General features: G+C 50.3%; 2 protein-coding genes across 3 annotated transcripts; one reads left to right on the plus strand and one right to left on the minus strand.

Annotated features, from left to right (window-relative positions):
• The first annotated feature begins 409 nt into the window (after positions 1-409).
• GUCA1B (guanylate cyclase activator 1B) lies at positions 410-16,991 on the plus strand. 2 transcript variants are annotated; one of them, XM_022581454.3, is made up of 4 exons: positions 410-4,054; positions 10,627-10,776; positions 12,164-12,284; positions 12,992-16,991. In XM_022581454.3, the coding sequence occupies exons 1-4, from the start codon at positions 3,848-3,850 to the stop codon at positions 13,117-13,119; spliced, it is 606 nt and encodes a 201-aa protein (XP_022437162.1). In that variant the 5' UTR covers positions 410-3,847; the 3' UTR covers positions 13,120-16,991. The 2 variants fall into 2 exon arrangements, 1 of the variants encoding a protein (XP_022437162.1); XR_016394615.1 differs by lacking the exon at positions 410-4,054 and having other exon boundaries at positions 10,689-10,776; positions 11,847-13,080.
• GUCA1A (guanylate cyclase activator 1A) lies at positions 14,701-23,794 on the minus strand. The gene is made up of 4 exons (XM_022581453.3): positions 22,292-23,794; positions 17,408-17,557; positions 16,948-17,041; positions 14,701-16,631 (listed from the first exon to the last, which is right to left on the minus strand). Exons 1-4 carry the CDS (start codon positions 22,490-22,492, stop codon positions 16,459-16,461), a joined length of 618 nt encoding a protein of 205 aa, XP_022437161.1. The 5' UTR covers positions 22,493-23,794; the 3' UTR covers positions 14,701-16,458.

The following is a 23,794-nucleotide window of genomic DNA, read 5'->3' on the forward strand; positions in this document are numbered from 1 at the left end:
AAACAGGTTCAGTTATCTACTGCTACCTTAAAAAATGCCCGACACTTCATGGCTTCATGACAACATCTACTTTGCATGCAGATCTGCAGTTTGGGAACACTGTCTGCTCCATTTGGTATCAGCTGGGGTGCTGGAAGGCCAGGCCTGGAGGCATCTACAGGTTCACTGACTCCCTCAGCCTGGTGGTTGAGGCTGACTGTCAGCTGGAAGCCCTGCGTGTGCTCTGGGCTTCCCCACAATATGGTGGCTGCATTCCCCGGGCAAGTCCCGAGGGAGAGCCAGCCACAAACCCTGTCGCCTTTGATGACCTAGTCTCGGAAGTCACATAGTGTCACTTCTGCCCATTCTCTTCGTTGAGTGCCATAAAGTCCCATCCAGCTTGAAGAGAGGGAGAAATAGACTCTTCCCCTTGATGGAAGGAACATGGGAGACCAGACCTACCGCTGTGCCAGTTTCGGAAAATAACATCTTCCACAAGGGGTTTTGTTGTCACAGGAGCCAAAGTTAGGACAGTGGCTGGAGGGGAGTAGGAGTCAGCAGGGCCAGTGGATCCAGTAGGCACAGTACCTAGGGCCCACAATATTTATTTTTCTTTATTTTCTTTTTGGCTGCGTTGGGTCTTCGTTGCTGCACGCGGGCTTTATCTAGTTGCAGTGAGTGGGGGCTACTCTTCGTTGCGGTGCGTGGGCTTCTCATTGCAGTGGCTTCTCTTGTTGTGGAGCACAGGCTCTAGGTGCGTGGGCTTCAGTAGTTGTGGCACGTGGGCTCAGTAGTTGTGGCTCGCAGGCTCTAGGGTGCAGGCTCAGTAGTTGTGGTGCATGGGCTTAGTTGCTCCGTGGCATGTGGGATCTTCCCGGACCAGGGCTCGAACCCATGTCCCCTGCATCGGCAGGCGGATTCTTAACCACTGCGCCACCAGGGAAGTCCCCGGGCCCACAGTATTTTTAATTTCTTTTAAGTGTTTTAATTTTCAAAACCAGAAGAAAGAATTAATATAATGCAACCTAGACTGGACTGGATTATATTCATCTTTTTACCAATGAATGATAAAATAGCACTTTTAATATTTTCTTATTTAATATTTAATTATCAATATTAATCTTGTGACCCATGAAGGCAAACGTGGGTAGGCCCAAAAAAGTCACAGTGGGATCCTGAATGTGGGATCAAGGAAGAATTTTTGTTTTGTTTAATCTTGTTTTCATAAAGGTGATATTAAAGCACATCTGCAAACGGGAATGATCCATTAGAGAAGGATAAATGGAGGGTGCAGAAGAGAAAGGGATTACTGTGGACATGAAGTGCTTGAGTAGGCAAAGGGAGGTGACATCTAGAAACCAAGTAGAGGAGTTGACGGGGAGAAGCGGGAAAGGGACGCTGCATCCATCGAACCAGGAAGAGAGGCTGGGTATGTGAGCACAGGTGCAGAGAGGTGTGTCTGCTATGAGAGGATGAGGTGGTTGTCAGATGCATCTGCTTCTCTGTGAAGTGAAGGATGTGACAAGGTCATCAGTTGAACGTGGGAGCAAGGGGAAGTTTTGAGGGCAGGAAGCGTGGTGGAAGAGTCATCTCGGGGAAAAGGGACTCAAGTCAGCAGAGGAGAGCGTGCAATACAACTGTCCGGCATTATTTGAAGTGTGTGCGGCCAGTGTGATTTTCTGACTTTTTCCAGCTGTGTTCAGCCTCGGGTGCAGATGAGGTGTTAGTGCCTAATTAAGGGGATAGCTGTAGCCAGGGTCAGGTTTTGCCAAGCGAGTAGTTAGAGGGAGAGAGGGGCGCAAAGGTCAAGGTCATGGCAAGGAAATGACAAGAGTTCTGGGCCGTGCGTCAGGATAAGGAGGAAAGTGAGAATGTGACAGATGTTAAAAAGCATAGTGATAGATGGGTTGGAAGTCTCAACAGGGCTGGTGAGTTGCTGGAGTGAAGCTGTTAGTGTAAGTGAGTGGAAGGAGAGGCGATGACGGTGTTTGAACGTTTCAGACCATCAGTAGAGAAATTCGTGGTAGCAAGGCCTCCGGTAGACATTCTCAGACTTCATGTGCCGTGGAAGCACCTGGAGAGCTTTTTAAAACACAGACTGTGGCCCCGCAACCCCAAGTTCCAGATTCACTAGGGGAGGAGGGGCCTGAGAATCTGCATTTCTAACAGACTCCCAGATGTTGCATCTGCTGGCCCAGGGACCACAGTGAATGGGGGCCAAGGTGGGGTGGAAGAAAAGCTCTTGGGAACTGGGGAGATAAGAACCTTTGAGGCCAGAGTGGGAGGGACCAGCTGTCCACCTGATGCTTTGGGACGAATGGTGACGTCACCAGTGAATGATGACAATATGGACAAGTATGGACAAGGTGGGAGGGTCAGACGTGGCCTCGAAGGCGCTGGCATTTCTGAGGGAGAAAAGAGGAAAGAGGAAAGGTAGAGGCAACAGCTGAACAAGGAGGAGACCAGCCTTAACCTCCAGACCCAGAGGCACGTGGGATTTGGGAGAAAAACCCATCGGCACTTGAAAGGATGACAGAGGAAGCGGGGTTCCACCTTCAGGGATGGCAAGGAAATTAGAAGAACTCTGAGAGATTAGGGACGTCTGGAGGCGGGGAGCTGAGAGAGCGAGCGAGAACGAGCAAGAGAGAGAGAGAGAGAGACTGGAATGTACAAAGCAATTCAGGAATGAACATCCAGTGGGAGGCAGGCAGTGCTGCGCCTGAGATTATGAGACACACTGGAAGGACTGCCCCTAAAATCTCAAAAAAATTAGTGCTCCAGGTTTTCTGATTTCTTGGAGGTGTCATTTTTGGAGGTGTCATTTTTATATTCCATTAACGTAAGCATGAGTATATAACTGATTCAAAAACAAATTCGCAGGACTTTCCTGGTGGTCCAGTGGTTAAGACTCCACACTTCTAACGCAGGGGATGCAGGTTCGATCCGTGGTTGGGGAGCTAAGATCCTGCATGCCGAGCGGCACGGCCAAAATAAATAAAAATAATTTTCAAAACCAAATTCGCATGAACCTTTAATATAAAAGTAAGAGCCTTCAGAGATAAGTTAAGCCACGCTCCCAGATCCTTCTCATATGTTTATACTTTGGAGAAAAAGTGGGAAGAGCCCTGCTGATAGGTCTTGGATGAAGGGTGTAGGAGGGAAGTATCTGTACTTTAAACTGGGAGATGGAGAACTTCCAAGACTCAAGGGTGTGATCTGTAAAGGAGCTTCAGATATCGTGCTGGGACACTGAGTTAGTCTGGGGACAGAGGTGCTCACCCAGAGCCCTTCGCATCATATATCCTGCGGCTTCTCATTAGGCCAAGTGAAGGGCAAGCCCCAGCTCACCAGTAATTCTGTTTTATGGGCTAGGAGTTGGCCTTGCTTCCTCTCTGGACTTCAGAGTCTCCTGTATCTCCAAGATGGGCCTCCCTGGAGCAGCATGGTGCCCAACGGAAAGGGACAGGGAGCACGTGTGAGGTGGGAGGGTCTCAGCCTGTCTTCCCAACTCCCACTCCATCTGCCTACCTCTCAGTGTCCTCCCCTTCTCCCTCTTCAGAATCTGCCCGGCAGCTTAGTTGAGTGGTTGATGAGACTAAAGGGAGGGGTGGGGCTGGGGGAGCTTAGCTGACTGGAGGTCAGACCTTCAGGGGAATCTTCTAATGATCTTAGGGCGCTTAGCTGGCCTGGTCCCGCCCCCTCGCTGCCAGCCCCCTGCACTGCCCATCCTGTTCTGTTGGCTAGGAGATGATGAAGAGCCTGGCTAAGAGGAGGAAAGGGAGGAAGAGGGCCCTCGCCTAAGGAATCCATTGGCAGAAACCCGGGAGGAAGCACAGACCCTTGCTCACTGACGTCCCCGGGAGCCAGGATGGGGCAGCAGTTCAGCGGGGAGGAGGCAGAGGAGAACGGCGTGCTGGACGTGGCGGAGCTGCAGGAGTGGTACAGGAAGTTCCTGGAGGAGTGCCCCAGCGGCACGCTCTTCTTGCACGAGTTTAAGCGCTTCTTCAAGGTCGCAGGCAACGAGGAGGCCTCCCAGTATGTAGAGGGCATGTTCCGAGCTTTCGACAAGAACGGGGTAAGGCGCCCTGAGGGGGAGGATCGATGGCTCAGGTCTCATCCCGGTGCTAAAGGAGCGTCCTCAGTGGGAGCTCAGTTCCCCAGTCCTCCTGCTCTTCCTCTGCTCTTCGTTTCTCTCCATCCTCTCTCGCCTTTTCTGTCTCGCTGTTTCCCCAAACTCTTCTCCCCATCATTCCTCTTTTCGTCTTCTCTTCCTCCCATCCACCTCTCCGCTCTCATGTGACTGGCCTTCCTGAGAGCTGAGGGGAAACTCTGCAGAAAGGCGCACGGCCCAGCCCTCTCTACGTGTATTTATGGACAGGGCTCCATAGCCGGAGGACCTGGTTTTTCGCACCCACCAGAGCACCCCTCGCTGTAAAGATAAGGGGCTCCAGAGCTGCCCTAAATGGGCGGAGCTATCTTGGAACAGGTCGTGAGCGCCCCCTTGTTGGGGTCCTTCGAATTGAGACCGGTCAGCTCTTCCCACCCAGAAAGCTGGAGGAGGCTCCTTCCTGGACTTGGAAGTTGGACGGATTATTGCAAAAGCCCCTTTCTACTCTTCAAGCCATAAAAGATGCCATGAAATCATCCATCCACAGGGTTTCTTCCAGCCCTTGGATGGCACCAGGAGCTAAGAAGATAATATATTTTGTAAATGCGCACCTGGGAATTGAATTCAAACATTGAAATCCCTTCATTACTTAAGGCCATCCAGTCCAGCGCCTCCACAGTACTTTAAACCATTAGGTTTGCCTCAAATACCTATTTCAGTCCCCCAAATTGAGGGGGAGGTGGGTTGGACCTAGATAATTATTCTGGAGAAAGCGGTGGGTATCCCACTTCTTTGTAGGGGGAGAGCTTCACTTTCTAGAGAGAGTCACTGGGAACGCTTCTTCGGGTCCCAAACTGACCCTGGTACCGGTCAGTGCACATCTCCTCATCGCCTGTAGGGGGCGGGAGGGCGGGGTCAGCGTCATTCCCTGCAACAGAAACCTCCTTGGAGATGAACCCTATCTCGGGGCCCAGAGTGAGCTTCAGCCTTGTCAAAGCTCCTCTCCACAGGCGCCTCTGAGGCAGCAGCAGCCCTGGGAGGGAACAGGCAGAGGTTGTTATTCCAAATTCAGTGAATTGATTGACCAAGATCATATACTCAGGGGTCCTGAGTTCCAGGCAAGTGCTCCTGCCCAGAAGGCAGCTTGTTGGGTTTTTTTCAGAGAGAAAATGATTTTTCTAAGTGTTGAATGTCACAAGAGAAGTAAATAAATAGATTGTATATAGCAAGAGTCACTATCATAGATTTATCAATCTTCCTCAAATTCATTTAAAATTCAATATAATAACAATTCAAGATCTCAAAGGGATTATGAAGCCCCTGGGAATAATATGGCTGACCTCTTGTACCTAATCTCCTCCTATAAATCAGCATATAATATTCATCAATTGTTTTTAAAACAACCTTTTAATTTTGATATGATTTAAAATTTACAGAAAAATTATAATAGTGCAATTAATTCCCATGTACAATTTATCCAAATTCTCCAACTGTTTACATTTTGCCTCATTTGCTTTACCATTCTCTCCGTGTAATGTATTATGTATTTATGTATATATACATACACATAATATATACATATATGTGTATATTGTGCATATAAATATACATACATATTTTTTAGAGAAAATTATAGACATCACAACCTTTTACCCAAGTATTCTAGTGTGTATTTTCTAAGACCAAGGGCATTCTCTTAACCTAATAAGTGATCAAATCAGGAAATTCAACAGTAATAAATTCTGTTATCTAATCGACAATCCATATTCAAGTTTGGTCAATTGTCCTGGTGATATCCATTATAACCTTTTTTTTTTTTTTCGTTTGATCACACATTGCATTTACTTGTCCTGTCTCTTTCTTAGCCTTTAATTTGGAAACTTTAATCTCAGCTTTTCTTTATCTTATTTGACTCTGACATTTTCGAAGACTGCAGACCAGTGATTTGGGTTTGTCCCATGTTGCCTCGTGATGAGATTCAGGTTACACTTCTGGCAGAAATGCCCCAGAAGAGATGCTGTGTCCTCCTGAGTGCATCATGTCAGGGGGCACATGATGTTGGTTTGTCCCATTAGTGGAGTGGTTCACTTCGATCACTTGGATACATGGTGTTCTGCCAGGTTCCACCACTGTAAAGTGACTATTTTTCCTTTGTAATTTATAAGCATCTTATAGGGAGATACTTTGAGACTAAGTAAATTTCCTGTTGCTCATCAAGTGCTTATCCCCTGGGTTTGGCCTCAGCTGATAATTTTGTAACTCCACCGTCCCTTCTCTATTTATTACTTGGCCTCCTGCTGTAAGGAAGAGCATTCCAGGCAGGTGTTTTCAGCTCCTCTGTCAGGGACTGAGCCTTCTTTCTTTTCTTTTCCCACTTTGTGTCTCCAAACCTCCACCCGGCTCCACTTTCCACCTTGGCACAGTCTTTGTATCAGCAAGTCTTGTTTCTAGGCAGTTGGTCTGAGATTTCTGGGGCAAATAAAATCAAAAGAGCTCATAGATCTTGCTCACACATCAAAATCTGAGGTGGTGGAAACAGGGTTTTGGTGGAGCCAAGGAGGTAGGAGTACCTGGTCTCTGCTGCTGCTACGCCCCCTCCTGGTGGTAGTAGTAACACTCGTCTCTGGTGCTTGCCTGTGATACACGGGATGGAAGAAAAGGGAGGATGTAGCTCAAATGTCCTTCGGGATCCTTATGTAAGGAGTGTTGGGGGTCAGGGTTGGTTCACCAGTGCAGCCCGTTCAGGGAGAAACGACGCAGGTAATCCCACAGAGCAGATCACGTTCCTGTCACTTCTGCTCCAGCTCTTGAGTAGACAGGCATTTCCATCATCTTGGGCCCCTGTGAGTAATTGAAGCTGATGAGAGCTCGTGTGCAATTCATGAGATTAGCCCCAGCTGGAAGCTTTCCAGAGCTGGTCCGGGGGGTAGGTGTTTTTTTTTTAATTTTTTTCTATTTCTTTTTTTTTAATTTTTATTTTATTTATTTATTTTTGTCTGTGATGGGTCTTCATTGTTGCGTGTGGGCTTTCTCTAGTTGCGGCGAGCAGGCGCTACTCTTTGTTGCGGTGTGCAGGCTTCTCATTGCGGCAGCTTCTCTTGTTGCGGAGCACAGGCTTTAGGCGCGTGGGCTTCAGTAGTTGTGGCACATGGGCTCAGTAGTTGTGGCTCGTGGGCTCTAGAGCACAGGCTCAGTAGTTTGGCGCACGGGCTTGGTTGCTCCGTGGCATGTGGGATCTTCCCTGACCAGGGCTCGAACCCGTGCCCCTTGCCTTGGCAGGCGGATTCTAAACCACTGTGCCACCAGGGAAGTCCCTAGGGTGGGGGGTTTTGAAGTAAACTCGCAGGGGAGATCACTTGTCAGGAAGGGGCTGCTCTACAGTGGGCCTCAGGTAAGGCGAGGGGTCTTTGTGGAAACCGTATCATGGTGAGACAGGATGTTATGAGAACAGAAGGTTCTAGACAAAGAATGTGGGGGAATCTAGAGATCTGGAGAGTAGGGATTTGTCCGTGGTTTTTTGTTTGTTGTTCTCCCCTTGGTGCTAGACACCAGGTTCATTTTGTAGACAGTAATAGACCTTGTATGGAGTAAGACATTTCTCCCAACCTGATGAACTGGAGAAGGCATGTAGCTTGAAAGGCTCTGCCACTTGCTGGGTTGGAATTTCTTGGGCAACTTATTCAACCTCTGAGTCTCTGTTTCCTCATTCATAACATGGGGATGACAGACCTGAGGGAGATGATGTATGTAAAACAGATGATCCCTACCAGCCTTTTTTTTTTTTGCGGTACGCGGGCCTCTCACTATGGAGGCCTCTCCCGTTGCAGAGCACAGGCTCCAGACACGCAGGCTCAGCAGCCATGGCTCACGGGCCCTGCCGCTCCGCGGCATGTGGGATCCTCCCGGACCAGGGCACGAACCCGCGTCCCCTGAATCAGCAGGCGGACTCTCAACCACTGCGCCACCAGGGAAGCCCCCTACCAGCCATTTTGCACACATTTTCCTACCCAATTCTTATTTTAAAAGAAACCTAACATCTATTTTTAGTAAGCTTAATAAATAGTAATTACTAATGAAAATAGCCTTTTAAAGAACAACCAATTATCACATTGTACACCTTAATCTTACACAGAGTTCCTTAAAAGGATATTTTGCAATTATTACCTCAGTAGAGCTGGGGAAGAAAAACTGGACACAAGCCAAATAACCTTCAGTGAGCAAACAGAAAGCAAACTAGGGACCATTCATACAATGGTGCACCATGCAGTAATAAAAAGGAAGGAACTGTTGATGCATGCAGTGACTGAGATGAATCTCCAGGGCATTGTGCTGAGTGAAAAAAAGAGTTACACATTATATGATTCTATTTATATACCATTCTCAAAGTGAAAATATTATTGTGATGGAGAACAGATCAGTGGTTGTCAAGTGTTACGGTTGGGGGAAAGATGTGACCCTTAAGAGGTAACACAGGAGAGTTTCTTTGTGTTGAGAGTTATTCGTATCTACACGTGATAAAATTTTGTAGAACAAGTGGGGAGGGGCAACTCGGGTAGGGGATTAAGCGGAACAAACTATTACATATGAAATAAGCTACAAGGATATACTGTACAACACAGGGAATATAGCCAATACTGTATGCTCCAATAAATGGAGCATAATCTTTAAAAATTATCAATCACTGTATTGCACACCTGGAATTTATATAATATTGTACATCAACTATATTTCAATTAAAAAATTCATAGAGGGGCTTCCCTGGTGGCGCAGTGGTTAAGAATTCGCCTGCCAATGCAGGGGACACAGGTTCGAGCCCTGGTCCGGGAAGATCCTACATGCCGTGGAGCAACGAAGCTTGTGCGCCACAACTACTGAGCCCGCGTGCTGCAACTATTGAAGCCGCGCACTTATAGCCCGTGCTCTGCAACAAGAGAAGCCACCGCAGTAGCCCCTGCTCACCACAACTAGAGAAAGCCCACGCGCAGCAACGAAGACCCAACGCAGCCAAAAAAAAAAAAAAGACTACTGGTGTGGGGCGAGGAACACCTAGCAACTGCTAAGAATCTACCCTACAGAAATTACCAGAGACATAAGAAAAAATACATATGCACAAAGATGTTCATTGTGTCACATAAAATATCAAACCCATGTTCAGCAAGAGGGACTTCCCAGTATTCCTCTGAAAAAGAAGAAGAAAAGATATGATTTAAAATAATTTTGAAGGCATGGGAAATTTTTAAATAAAAATCCAGGAACTAAAATTATAGCTACAGTCTAACCTCAATTAGGTAAATACATTGTGAGGAGTGTGGAGGACCAGAAGGAATTATATAAAGGATGTTGAATAAAACTCTTCAGGTAGGCTCATCTTATTTTCTTGGTTTTTCATTAGGCTTTTTCTGTTTCCCTCATTTGGGGCCGTGTTCTTCTGTTGCTCAAACCTTGCCTGCCCAGGCACCCCTTGAACCGGGGCTGAGTGACCTGACCCAGTGGGACAGTGGGGCTCTGGGCCAGCAGTGCCATTTGTGATTACAAAGTCATGGGAATGGGCTTCCCTGGTGGTGCAGTGGTTAAGAATCCGCCTGCTAATGCAGGGGACACAGGTTCGAGCCCTGGTGCGGGAAGATCCCACGTGCCACGGAGCAACTAAGCCTGTGCACCACAACTACTGACCCTGTGCTCTAGAGCTCGCAAGCCACAACTACTGAACCCACGTGCCACAACTACTGAAGCCCGCATGCCTAAAGCCCATGCTCCGCAACAAGAGAAGCCACCACAATGAGAAGCCTGCGCACCTCAACGAAGAGCAGCCCCTGCTCGTCGCAACGAGAGAAAGCCCGCGTGCAGCAATGAAGACCCAACACAGCCAAAAATAAATAAATAAAAATTTTAAAAAATTTATATTAAAAAAAAAAGTCATGGGAATGACAGACACTCCTGGGAGAGATGACAATTCCAATTTTTGATTTGGAGGGCTGAGATCCTGGCCCTGAAATACGTGAGGTCCTGCTTTCTAATTTCCTGTCAAAACTATGTTAGTCTGAAATTCAGACTTAATCATTTCTTCATTGATTCATAAATATTTATGAGACTCTGGGTGGAAGTGGCATTGTGCTAAGCATGGAGGAGGGATAAAAGCAATGTAAACCCCTCTCCTTTCTCCCGGAGCATAGACTGTAGCTAGAGAATGAGACACACGAAACACTTAAGGGTAGAATAGATGGTGGGTGCTGGGAGTGTCGGAAGAGGGAGAGGGAGATCATTGTGGCTGAAGTGGTGTGAGAAGGAAGGCTTCCTGGAGGAGGGGACCCTTGAGTTGAGCCTTGAAGGACAGATAGGAGTGGGTGAGCATGGAGACTGGGAGTAGATCCCAGGGCAGAGAATAGCACAAGCACAGATGCAGAGGCACACGGAATGCAAGGAGGAGGCAAAGCCCTGAGTTTACAGGGATGGTGGCCTAGATTAGGGCTCACACCTGCGCTCCACGGAGATAGGGCAGCGGGTGGGAGGGAGCCTCACAGCTCCCACTCCCAATGCAGGACGACACCATCGACTTCCTGGAGTATGTGGCAGCCCTGAACCTTGTGCTGAGGGGCACCCTGGAGCACAAGCTGAAGTGGACCTTCAAGATCTATGACAAGGACCGCAATGGCTTCCTTGACCGCCTGGAGCTGCTGGACATCGTGGAGGTCAGTGTCTACTCAGGGTGGGGGTGCAGGGCAGGCACCTGGGCATGTGGCCCCGCTGGGCTGTGAGTGCTGGCTGCTGAAGTGGGGGCCCCTGGGGCTGGGGGTGGGAAGGGGCATTGGAATCCTTCAGAGTGTGCTTTCCGACCACAGTGAAATTAAGCTAGAAATCAATTACAAAAAGAGAATGAGAAAATCCCCATGTGTTTGGAAATTAGGCAATCCACTTCCTAGTACTCCGTGAATCAAAACAATAATATCACACCTACACACAAAGTATTGTGAACTGAATAATAATGCAAACGTAACAAAACTTGTGGAATGCAGCTAAAGCTGGACTTGCAGAAACATCGGTGGCCTTAAAATGTATATACTAGAAAATAAGAGAGGTTGAAAATTCAATGATCCAAGAAGTCATCTCAAGAAATTAGAAAAAAGGGTAAATTAAGGCCAAAGAGAGCAGAAGGAAAGAACTAATAAAAAGCAGAAATTAATGAAACAGAACACAAATGCATAAGGAAAGTCAACAAAAGCAAAAGCTGGTTTTTTGAAAAGACTAACAAAGCTGATTGACTACTAGCAAGAACAAGCAAGGGGTAAAAAAAAGTACTACAGCTCAGACTTTGCACGAAACCTGCATTAGCCTATTACTCCCCAGAACTGCACTCCGAGGAGGGGATTGTTGGTCCATTTTACAGATAAGGAAATCGGCCCGTGGAGGTTGTGTGGTTTGCCCAAGTTCATCCACCAGGAGGTGCTGGGCTGCCTGTAACCCCTGAGCCTCCCAGCACCGTTAGTGGGGCCTGCTTTGTGCCAGGCGCTGCACTGGGCAGGGGGGACCCAGAAGGCACACCTCTGTCCTCAGAGCCCCAACCAAGGACTAAGGATAACCCTCACATTTGTCTGTCTCTTCCCCGTTTCACTTCCAAACGTTGCCTCATTGCCAGAAACAGGGCAAGGGAGACACCTGTGCTTTTCCCTCTCCCGTCATCCTATTTCACACACATACACACACATCTATAAATATACTAAAATCTCTTTTCCTCTCTGAATCTCCATTTTTTCCTCTGTAGTGTGGAGTTTAGACCATCACTGTGCCGTCCACATCCCTCCTTAAAGGTTTTGGGTGTCAGCTCTGACACTCACAGTGGAAATGCCAAAGGCGTGGGGCAGAGGCGGTGTGTGAAGCCGGGAACTCCTCGGTTGGAATTAGGCCAGTGGGACCCTGAGGGAACAATGGGACCCACGGGTCACTTTTAATTTGGTCCCGTGGTCCTCAGATGCACAGACTGGGGGGCAGCGCTGGGGACAAGCTGCCAAGGTATGTGGGTCCTGGGGAGAGGGCAGGGTGTGCAGGGTCTTGTGGATACCGCCGCGTTCTCTCCCACAGTCCATCTACAAGCTGAAGAAAGCCTGCAGGGTGGAGATGGAGGCTGAGTGGCAAGGCAAGCTGCTCACACCTGAGGAGGTCGTGGACAGGATCTTCCTTCTGGTGGATGAGAACGGAGATGGTAATGGGCAGAGAGGATGGTGGGGCGAGTGGCGGGCACGGCACCCATCCTGGATCACCCCACTTTCTATCCATGTGACCTTAGGCGAGGCCCTTCACCTCCTGACAGTGAGATGGGTGTAGAGGGGAATACCTAAACTAACAAGGGTGTCACTAGCATGTGAGGTTTGTAAGAGTGATTAAAACTCCTGTGGGAGTTGCTGATGGAGGCCAGGCAAGCGCAGTGGAAGAAGAGAAGCTTTGGAGTCGGGCAGACCAGGGAGCTACATTTACCCTCTCAGCCTGGTCTCAGTTTCCTCACCTGGAAAATGGGGCTAAGAACGGTTGAAAGGAAAAAATGGGGTCATGTACTTAAGAGCCAGCTACTTGGGCTCTCCTCGCCGTAGCTCAGAGCCCCAGCCCCAGGCTGCACAGGGAGGCGGCTGGCTGGGAACACACCCAGAAGAGCCCTCAAGAGCATTCTGAGGGTACCGCGGGCAGAAGTAAAACTTAAACTCACTTGCAAATAAAGTCCCTTAAAGAAACCCTTGAAGGTTCCAGGTGACTCCTGGAGAATCAGGGAATCGACAAGGCCCAAGCTTAGGCCCTGAGGCTGCAGGCTTATCTGTGTACAAGGTGTAGGCGCACCCAAGCAGAGAAGGCCTCAACTCTCACCCCCACCCCACTTCTTCCATCCCCCTGTGACCGTCTCTCCTACCCCTCGTGCAGGCCAGCTGTCCCTGAGTGAGTTCATTGAAGGCGCCCGTCGTGACAGGTGGGTGATGAAGATGCTTCAGATGGACGTCAATCCCGGTAGCTGGATCTCTCAGCAAAGGCGGAGAAGTGCCATGTTCTGAGGGCTCTGGGGTCCTGGGAGCCCTCCAAGACTCCAGGCTCACCAGGTTTCCAGAGCAGTGGGAGGGTCCCTGGCTCAGCCTGCTTATGCCCACTCTTATCCTGGCTTGGACTTCCCGGCATCCCCTGTGCAGGGGGTGGGGCTGAGTGGGGAGGGGAGGGGCCGTTGGTCTCAAGTGGCCAACAGGACCCGGTCCATTGGGAGGATTCACAGGGTGGTGAAGGGAACAGGCTTCCTCTCCCCCTTCAGCTGCTCCTGGGAAAGCTAGGCCTTGGCTAGGTGGTTGTGGGGTTTCCACAAATTCCTACATGGTTCATAGCTGGAAGCAGGGAAAACTGAGGGGTAGGGGTTCCATAGATGAAATTAGCAATGAGAATGCCCACCCAGTGTGAAACTGACTAGTAGAAGGGTGGGGCTGGCAGGTGTTGTTGACTCTGAAGAAAAGGTAGAAGGGATGGATAATAATCGGGGAGAAGGGATGGATAATAATTACATCACCCCAGGATCCTGAGGAATGTTCATGGGAGGACTCTTGCCTCTTACTCTCCAAGTTGTCCTTGCCAAGGGTGTCAGGAGGGAAACTTGCAACAAGTAAGGCCGTGGTCTTCCTGCCCTTGGAGGGGGTCAGCTGTGCTTAAAGGGGCTGTTTCAGCTCTGCCCTGGTGCTGCCCCCCCAGCCCCTGCTGCCAACCCCTCCCAACCCTCCTCTCCCCCTCCCTACCCCTCATCCCTCACACTCACCTCTCCAACCCCCGCCCCCAGAATGGACCCTCCACAATTCCCCATCACAGGCCCACAAGCCAAATGTGTCTCCTTAAAGGATGGAGAAAACTTTACTCTGTCTCTGGAGAGAACTGGGGCCTGCCAACCTGGGTTCTAGGCCAGGCTTTGCCTCCAACTGCTGTGTGACCCAAGACGGCCATTTCTTTTCCCTAACCTTGGTGTCTCATCTGCACGGTGAGCAGGTTGGGCTAGACAAGCAGTTTTCAGATTATTATTTTTTTAGATGTGGAATTCTTTTGGCCGCACTGCACAGCTTGTAGGATCTTAGTTCCCCGACCGGGGATTGAACCCAGGCCCTCGGCACTGAGAGCGTAGAGTCCTAACAACTGGACTGTGAGGGAATTCTCTAGACGTGGAATTACTTTTGTTATACAAACTCTATGTGCAACCCCAGTACATAAACTAGATTAAAAGGCAGTCACTCTGGGGCTTCCCTGGTGGCGCAGTGGTTAAGAATCCGCCTGCCAATGCGGGGGACACGGGTTCGAGCCCTGGTCCAGGAAGATCCCACATGCCGTGGAGCAATTAAACCCGTGCACCACAACTACTGAGCCTGCGCTCTAGAGCTCACGAGCCACAACTACTGAAGCCCACGCACCTAGAGCCTGTGCTCTGCAACAAGAGAAGCCACCGCAATGAGAAGCCAGCACACCACAACGAAGAGTAGTCCCCGCTTGCCGTAACGAGAGAAAGCCCGCGTGCAGCAACGAGAGAAAACCCGCACGCAGCAACGAAGATCCAACGCAGCCGTAAATAAATAAATTATTTATTTATTTATTTAAAAAAGAATCCGCCTGCCAATGCAGGGGACATGGGTTCAAGCCTTGGTCCGGCAAGATCCCACATGCCACGGGGCAACTAAGCCCGTGCGCCACAACTACTGAGCAGCGAAGAGTAGCCTCCTCTCGCTACAACTAGAGAAAGCCCGCATGCAGCAACGAAGACCCAACGCAGCCAAAAATAAATAAATAAAAGGCAGTCACTCTGGTTGCATGGGGTGCCGAGGAACTCAGAAAAGGAACTCATGTGACTAGATGTTTCTGTGTTGTATGAAGAATAAAACTAACTTGTAGAGCCTGTGATTTCATGGGCATTATATTCACATAAAGTTTCCTTTAGAAACAAATGTAAGGTAAAAAAAATAGTTGATTAAAAAATAATAGTAATCCAGCTGGGACACAGATATGCCCCAAATCATGAAGATGGTATGTGAATGAGGTTGGGGATATGTCCCAGTTCTATCCAAATACCCTCCCAGCTTTGACCTCCAGGATTTCCCAAGAGGCAGCCACCAAGAGAAGCAGCAGAAATGTCAACTCCCTTTTTTTCCAGGTTGCCCCAGGCATTGAGCTCCACCTTCCCTCCATGTCTGTGCTCAGGCTGGCGGCCCCCGGCTGACTTCCCAGTCTGAAGTGGTTCACGTGATGGACAGGACGGTGTGAGCGAAACACATCCTCTCCTCCCCGCCCAGGGGGCTCTCTGCAAGCTGGGGATTTACCCCCCTTTCCGCTTGTTTGCTCCTTCCCACCCCTGGATTTTTTTTACTCCCTGAACTTCCCCCACACCCCACTGAAGCGAAGACTCAAAGTTCAGAAGGAAAGAGCATCTTTGAAAGAATGGTCATAACTGCTCCAGCCTATGTCTCTCCCCAGGTTCTTGGACAGGTGTTCCTAAAGTTGGGGTGTGCAAAGAATGGGGATAGAGCCCATCTATAACAGACTGTTCCACTTCCCAACTGGCTGTCAGGTATCACTGCAGCAAGAGGGATTTAGGCTAGATCAGGGGTGGTCAGGACACTTGCCATAAACAATTGAGTCATAATCCTGTGGGGAACCATGTGGCACCATGTGCCACCAAGGGGCCAGCAGGGGAAGAATGAGGGTGTTGTGCAGTCACTTCTGAATAAATATGGATTTCCTCTGGATAAAGGAGCACTGTCTATAGTATCATATTTTATTATAATGATGCTTGGCCTGTGAGTTCTTTGAAGATGAGAACTGTCGTCTTCTTTGCACGTCTAACATCTAGCATTAATACAAAGTAGGTGTTCGATAAACGCTTGTTGAAGGGAGGAACGAATCAACACAGACCACACAAGTACACTCTGGGATGCTGGGGGCAGGATGGGTGTGTGATACAGCACCCAGATGGAGGCCGCAGCCACCAGATCTGTGTGATCCCATTAGAGTCCCGGGAAAGCCCACCTCTGCAACAAAGCTTCTCTGTCCAGAAGAGCGTGGAACTGGAGAAGCTCAGTGGAAGAGCTGGTAAAAGCTGGGAGAGGGGCCAGAAGGGGCTGGGGAGGAGCCTGAGGAATGTTGAAGGCTTCCCCCAGCAGGGAGCGGTCACCACCAGCTGAGTCGCACAGAGGGTTCAGGAACCCTCCTTCCCTGTCCCCTGCTCTGAATCCCCACCCCTGCCCCTCTGCTGCCACCATGTGCCCCAAGCAGGTGAGCTGAGCCTCTGAGTTCAGAAGACTCCATCTAGTATTAAAACAACGAGACACCAGGCACCACCACACACCCGTCCCCAATACAGAAACAGCAGGGCGGTGGGCTCAGCCAGCTGCTTCCGCTGCCTCACTTTCCCTGCCACCAGCTCCCTCCTCATCCTGCTCTCCATTCTGGAGCCTGCGCACAATGCGGGTAAGGTCCAGGCTTCGGGTTAGCGTGTCCAAGAGCATCTTGTCCTTCTGGACGCCCTCCATGAACTCCTCCAGGGAGAGTTCCCCTGGGGTGGAGAGAAAGGGCAACATGGGCAGGAGGCGTTCACATCTGCTCTCCGGGGCCCAGAGCTGCAGTCTTGTAAGGGGGACAGAACCAAGGCTGGAGGAAGTGGCTGTGAATGGGGCTGGCCAAGGAGCCAGAGGCCAAAGGCTGGTGCAGACATCCCCAAAAGCCAGCTCTGTGGCCGGGGCGGAGGCAAGCAGAGGAGGTGGCCAGCAGCGGCCCTTTTGTGCCTCCGTCTCCCCTTCTGCCCTCTCCCCTGGGGACCCTGGTGACACCCCCAGTGACCCCTCCCCTGGGGACCCCCAGCGCGGCCTCACCATCCCCATTGACGTCAATCTTGGAGAACACTGTATCGGTGAACTCCTCTGCGGTCATGGTCGAGTCGCTGCAGGGGTTAATGGTTCGGATGGCCTGGGAGGGAAGAAGAAGTGAGATGCCCCGTCCTAATTAGTCTCAGCGGTAGGAGACGGGCAGAGCGAGCACATCAGGCTCCCAACAGCGTGTGTGTGTGTAAGGTGAGTACAGATCAAGGTGCCTGAGGCCTCAGGCAGAGCTGGGACTGTGCTTCGACATATCTTGGTACAGATGAGGAAACTGAAGCCCAGAGAGCAGAGGAAACCTGGCCCGGGTCACGCAGCTGGTGAAGGACGAGCCACCCGGGGGAAGTCAGTCCCAATCCTGTCCCCTTCCTAGCACGCTGTTCCGCCATCTTGAGACCCAGCCCCAGGCTCTCAGCTCTGGCTCCGCCCCTGCCCGGCCCTCTGCACCTGGAGTTACCCGGATGATGGTGAGAAGCTCGTCGCGGTCGATGCATCCGTTGCCGTCCACGTCGTAGAGCTTGAAGTACCAGCGCAGCTTCTGTTCCACCTTCCCCTTGAGGACAAGACTCAGCGCCGCCACGTACTCCATGAAGTCGATGTAGCCGTCCTGTGTGAGGGGCACGGCCGCCTGAGCCCCCTCTGCCTGGGCCCCGCCCTCGGAGCACCCGGGGCCCCAGGATACGCTGAGCCCAGGCCCGGACCCGCGCCCCGCCCCCTTGGCGCCCACCGGGTTACGCCCTCCTGGACGCCAGTTATAGCTCACCCTACCTGCCGCAGGATGGTTTATCAAATTTGATAAACCAGTTCCCCCTAGAGTATGAATGGCTTATGCTATCCCTTCACAGGTATTTTGGCTCCAGACGTCACTGGCTGCTTCCCTGTGATCCTCAAACTTCAGCCTTCCAGTTTGGGGGGTGGGGTGTAAGAGTGTGTAGGTGGGAGGAGAGACAAGGACTCCCCAGGGATGGGGGCGTGGTTTGGATGAGCTCTAACTAACCGAGATAAGGGGTACAGATAGATGGGGAGGCACCGAGCGCCTTTCTCATTCTTCCCTTTATTCTTTGAAACTTACCAAGCACCTACTACGTGCTGTGATAGGCTGAGGATTCAGAACTCCGTAAGATAGAACCCTGTCCCGACGGGGAGCGCAATGTTGAGGACGCAGGTTTGAATCCTGGCCTCACCCTCTCAGATATGTGGGATCTGGGACAAAGGATTCAATATGTCTCTGGCCCTCGATTTCCTCACCTGTGATAGTTATAACAGCTGCCACCTGCATGGGGTTGTTGTGGGCTTAAATGAGCGCATGTGTGTAAGGCACTCAACACTGCCTGGCACATAGTAGTCACTCAGTAAACGTTAGCTATTGTTATTACCACTATACCATTACTGTAATTATTATTACTATTATTATTATCAAGAGATCATTGTGCCATCATGATGTATATTCAGTGACAGCACATCTGGACAGGACGTTATGGACTCACAGAATAGGGGAGCACCCAGGCAAGGGCAGCAGGGAGGCTTCCTGGGGGAGGCGCTGCCCTCATTGAGTCTTGGAGGGATTGGCCAAGGGGGAAGGTGGTGGAAGACATTCCTGCGGGATATTTCCCCAGGACCCTCCACATGTTCAGCAGCTGACCCTCTGCCTGGCCCTGCCAGCCCTACCAATAGGGTCAGAGAAGCAGGGAGCACAGGCCTGCTTCTGCCCACCTCCCCCAAGCCAAGTGAAGCTGGGAGAGGGAAGCCTTGTCATGCAGAGAGGCTGAGTACTGTAAGGAAAGGAGCACTGGACTCAGAGCACATGACTTGGAGTCCAGTCCCTGTTCCTCCACTTACTCACAACCATGACTCTGGAACCAGGAAGTTACTGAGAGGCAGATTTGGGATCGGTATCAAGAACTCTTAGGCAGGGTTGCCCGTGGTGGAATGAGCCTCGTGCAGTAATGACCTCCCTGTCACTGAAAGTGTGCAAGCAGAGGCTGGGGTAATGTTATTAGGGATGTGGCAGAGGTTGGGTATGAAGGCCTCTGAGATCTCCCGATTGTGTGCTGCCCTTTGGCCTTAGGTGAGACCTTAACCGCCTGAACCCCGTGGTAGGCATCACACTCATAGTGAACATCTGCGTAGTGCTTCCCCGTGTTTAAGGGCTTTCCCTTATGCCTTAGCTCAATCAGTCCTTGCCCAACCCTCCTTTCAGGATCGTTGTCAGGATGGAGCCAGGCGCCCCTGCAGCTACGCTCAGAGAAGCAAGAAGACTGCTATCGAAGTTTCCTCTGGGCAAGGGACACAGGGTGAGGGTACTTTTGCTTTTCATTTTTTATCTTTCTATATTGTTGGAAACTTTTACAATGAGCTGTAAGTTTTTGGTAGTTAAAATCGTTTTTAATTTTGGAATTTTTTGTAATTAAAAAAAAAATGGCTAAAAAGGGGCAATGGAAAGGTATGTGCACTGGTGCCAGAAAGACCTAAACCATGTCTTAGGAGAGGTGTGACCTTGGACAAGTCCCGTAGCCTCTGCAAGTCCATTTCCTCAGCTCTGAGATGGGAATGACAGTATGCGCTTTTCAAGATTGTGGTCTGGGTTAGATTCAGTAATAAGACTACAGTGATACTTTTTCTTCATGCTTCATATGATGTTTTACTCACTTTACTCCTTTAATCTCGCAACCACCCCTGGGTATTTTTGTCCGCATTTTCAGATGAAAAGCTAAAGTTGAAAGAGGTTAGGCCACACACTGGTGAATGACAAAGCCTTTCCTAGAAACTGAAGTCTCCTAAATGCCACCCAGCGCTCAGATGCAGGTATGGAAGATTTACATTGATTTGTCTGCACCTGTGTGATTGCCGGGTACAGCCAAGCCCAGGCAAAACTTTGAAGTAAACGAAGCATATGGCGGTTACCCAGGTCACACTCCCCATTCGCAGCTATACCCCCAAACCCTGCGCGCCCAGTGCAGCACCCTAGGATACGGCTCTCTTCTAATTCAGGGGCTGGCAAACTTTTTCTATAAAGGGCCGAATAGCACATATTTCAGTTTTGACTGTCAGTAAAATAATGGGTGTGGTGTGTTATAATAAAAATTCATTTACAAAAATAGACCCATGGGCTATTGTTTGCACTGCCCTGTTTAACTTCTCTCTGTATCAAAACTTCCCAGTGCTGTGTCCCATCTCGTAACTAACCTGCCCTACTGCTTTATGCTGGCGACAGTGGTTGGAAGCAATGTTGCCTGAAGTGTGATTTATCCCATTGCTGTGTACAAGGCACTTTAGATGTTACAAAGATGCTCTTCAGTTTAACAATTAGCAGGTATGTATTTAAATTAGTGTATGTTATATAATATATAACTATTTCATAAAATTCATAATTTCTCACATAGTCATTCACTCAAATAAAAGTATTGATTGAGCACCTACTGTGTTCCAGGCACTGTTCTAGGTGCAAAGCCTACAGCAATGAACAGGAAAGACAGAAATCCCTGCCTTCATGGAGCTCACATTCCAGCCGGAGAAATTGACAATAAACATAGCAACTAAATGTTATTCAGTATCATGTGGCAGAGGTAGAAGATGAGACATGCTCTGGGGGAAAAGGGGAGGACTAGGAAATGCCACGGTGGGGGCTAGTCCTAGTTAAATGAGGTTGAAACCAGGAGATCAGGGCAGGTGTCAGTGGGAAGGAGACATTTGAACAAGTCTTGCAGCAGGGGAAGGTGTGAGCCAAGCAGAATTCTGGAGGAAGAGAGTCCCAGGCAGCACCCAGGCCCAAAGGTGGGGATGTGTGTGGAATTGAGGAGATCAGGTTTGGGACAGTATAGGTGGTGCTTACATGTGACAAGAGATGGCATATGAATGACTCAGGTTAGGCAAATACAGGGTTGATGGGTTGCCCCTCCCTGGTATCATACATGTAATCTTAGGGGGTCCTTCTGAAGGTTTCCTTAACAGACAAGAAGCTGAGCTATTTCAGTGCATTTGGGTACAAGGTGTTGAGGCTCAACCGTGGACTCTGCCCCCTCCTTTTCGGGAAAGATCACTTCTTCTGGAGCATCTTGGGGGACCAGCCTGATGATGCCATCCCTCTGGGTCTCCATACCTTGGGCTCCAGTACTCTGACCCTGCATCCCTTTCAGGAAAGCCCTTGGGCACCATGGTGCTGCCCTTGAGGCTGGGACTCAAAGCCCATAATCTGCTTTGGCCCCTTGATCCTAAACATTAGTGAGTTTTAAATAGCCTCTGAACCCCGGCTTTCCCTAGGAGCCCTGCCTACAATGATGTTGGGACCCTATGGGCAGTGAGTGGAGCCGGGAAAGCTCTGGGCGACCTCTCCCTGGTGTGCAGTTGGACATATGGCAGCATCACATCCTCACCTTCAAGGGAACACCAGGCGGGGTGGGGACCAGCAGGGGTGGGGAGATGGGTGTGTAGATTTACGTTCTTCTACCACTACATCTTGACTGAATTGCTCCAGATAAATAGAAGATTTGCTATGAAACACCAAGGAACACCTTAACTAATGCTCCCGACCTCCATGACAGATACAGATGAATAAGCTGAGGCGGAGAGGGGGGAAAATGGGCTCCAGGCCACCCAGCTGATGAAAACTGGGGGCCCAAACTCACAGTGCCCCTCTATCTCATCAGGAAGTCCTTACCCAATGCACCCAGGTGATTCCTTGGGGAGACATATAATTTGACAGCTGCGCAGACCTTTAATCCCTCTTAGGATGAACTGAGGTCACCAGGTGTTTGGGAGTTGGAGTAGCCTGGGTTCCCCAGTGACCAGGCAACCCTGACTGTCCCCAGTTCTAGTGTCCACAGGCCATCATGGGATGGGTGACCCAAGTAACATGGGCCTGCCCATCCCAGACCAGCCGGGCTGAAGCTCATCACCCTGCTCTCTGCTCTCCACCCTTCCTCCTCCTGCATCCCGTGAGCATCTAATGGCCTGTGCAGAAGCACCACGTACAGTGCCAAGCACTTAGTAGGTGCTCAACGACTGTCTTGTAAGTGTTCATATTTGTTCTGGAATAAACTGTGCATGTGGAAGAGGCAGAGGAAGCCAATAGGTTTGGCCTCTGGGCGCACTGATCGGGGGCCTCTGTCTTCCGCTGGGGAGCGAGGGCAGGGACGATGGCTGATTCCTTTCTGAACCCCTAGTGCCTGAGGCACAGTAGGCGCTCAATGAACGTTAGAAAACTGGAATCCCTGATGGCGACACTCGACCTCCCAGATAAATGAAGTCACTCCTCCAGCCATTCTCACACCTTCTTCTCCCCACCCCCATGCTGGCTGGGGGGGGCGTCCCTCCAGCACTCCCCACCCAGACCCCTGCTCACTTTGTTGAAGTCAAAGGTCTCAAACATCTGCTCCACATACTGGCTGGCCCACGGGCTCAGGTTCTTGAGGCCGAAGAACTGGCGGAACTCGTAGAAGGTGAGCTGGCCGGAGGGGCACTCGGTCATGAACTTCTTGTACCACTGGTGGCGCTCGGTGCTGCCCAGCTCCTCCACCGACTTACCGTCTATAATGTTCCCCATCGCCCAGGCCCACGGGAGGCTGATGCCCCCGACGGACTGGTTCTTTTTTCCCTGCTGCTCCTCTCACCCGGGCCTCGCACCTGGGCTTCCTAACACCGGGCCCTCCTCTCCCACAGGCCTGAGTCCCGCAGATCTGAGCGAGGGAGGGCCTGGTGAATCAAAAAGTGCAGGGAAATGATAGGAGGAAACGAGCAGAAGGGAGAAGGTAATGGGGGCTGTGCGAACCTACACCCAAATCCAGGGGCTGCCGGAGAACTCGCGTTAAAAGTCCCCACTAAATCCTGGCAGCCAATGGAGACCTACTCCCTGGGAAGAGGAGTGAAAATAGAACAAAGCTTAGAGGAGCAGAGGCCCAGGATTACAGCCCTGAGCTGGAGGTGAGAGGATTTTCTTACCCAGTATGCAATCTCCTTATCCCTTCTTACCAGGACAGAGTGGGTGGCCAGCCAGCAGCTGTGCTGATCCTGTCACTTCCTCTGCCTTCTCCTCCTATTTTGAATGGGTCCTCAATGTTTCTGGTTCCTGCCCTCAGACACGGCATTGAGGTACCTATGAGAAAGAGCTGGTTTTTCTTCCAGAGCTGGGCCAAATTCGGGCCCTTGGTAGGGCTGCTGTGTATAGTTATCCAGGCTGTGCACTGCTTGGCTGTCACAACCGAGGGGTTCAAGTCAGACCACGGATGGCTAACATATGAGAGTGTCTGGGTGATGCAGAGTTTGTGGGCTTCCAAGATGAGTCCTAAGTAGCCAAAGGGAACCCCCTCCTACATAAAACTGCACAAATACCCATAGCCACACACACACACACACACACACACACACACACACACAGATCCTGTTCTGACCACACTCTCATATTCCTGGAGGTTGCATCTTTCCCATCCTGGGACGCTTGAATTCAGCCCTCCATCTGACCCTAAACCTGATACCATCACCACCCAGGGGCATGGGGATAGGGGACATTGAGTGTGTGCCTAACGGCCTGGGTGTGTGTGTGTGTGTGTGTGTGAGTGCAGGCACACAGTTGCACGGGTGTGCTCCTACCTGCTGGTCCTAGAAAGCTCCCAGGCCAAGCCTAGGGTTCCATCTATGCAGCAATATCTTTCTCTGACCCCTAGTGGGATGCTCTCCAGCCATAGAATTTAAAGCTTGTTCTTTTCTGGAGCCAACATTTAAGTGCACTTAAGCTGGATGCTACTGGGAAAGCTCAGAGCCAGCACTCACTCTGTCCTGACCCTTCCCTGTTTCCCTCCCTCCTCTGCTATGTGGAACACCCCATCTTTATTTAAATAAAAAGCAAATT

The sequence above is a fragment of the Delphinapterus leucas genome, chromosome 10 (genome assembly GCF_059928025.1).
Source record: "Delphinapterus leucas isolate spDelLeu-1000000601 "Yukka" chromosome 10, BTC_Dleu_Yukka2, whole genome shotgun sequence".
Taxonomy (NCBI): domain Eukaryota; kingdom Metazoa; phylum Chordata; class Mammalia; order Artiodactyla; family Monodontidae; genus Delphinapterus; species Delphinapterus leucas.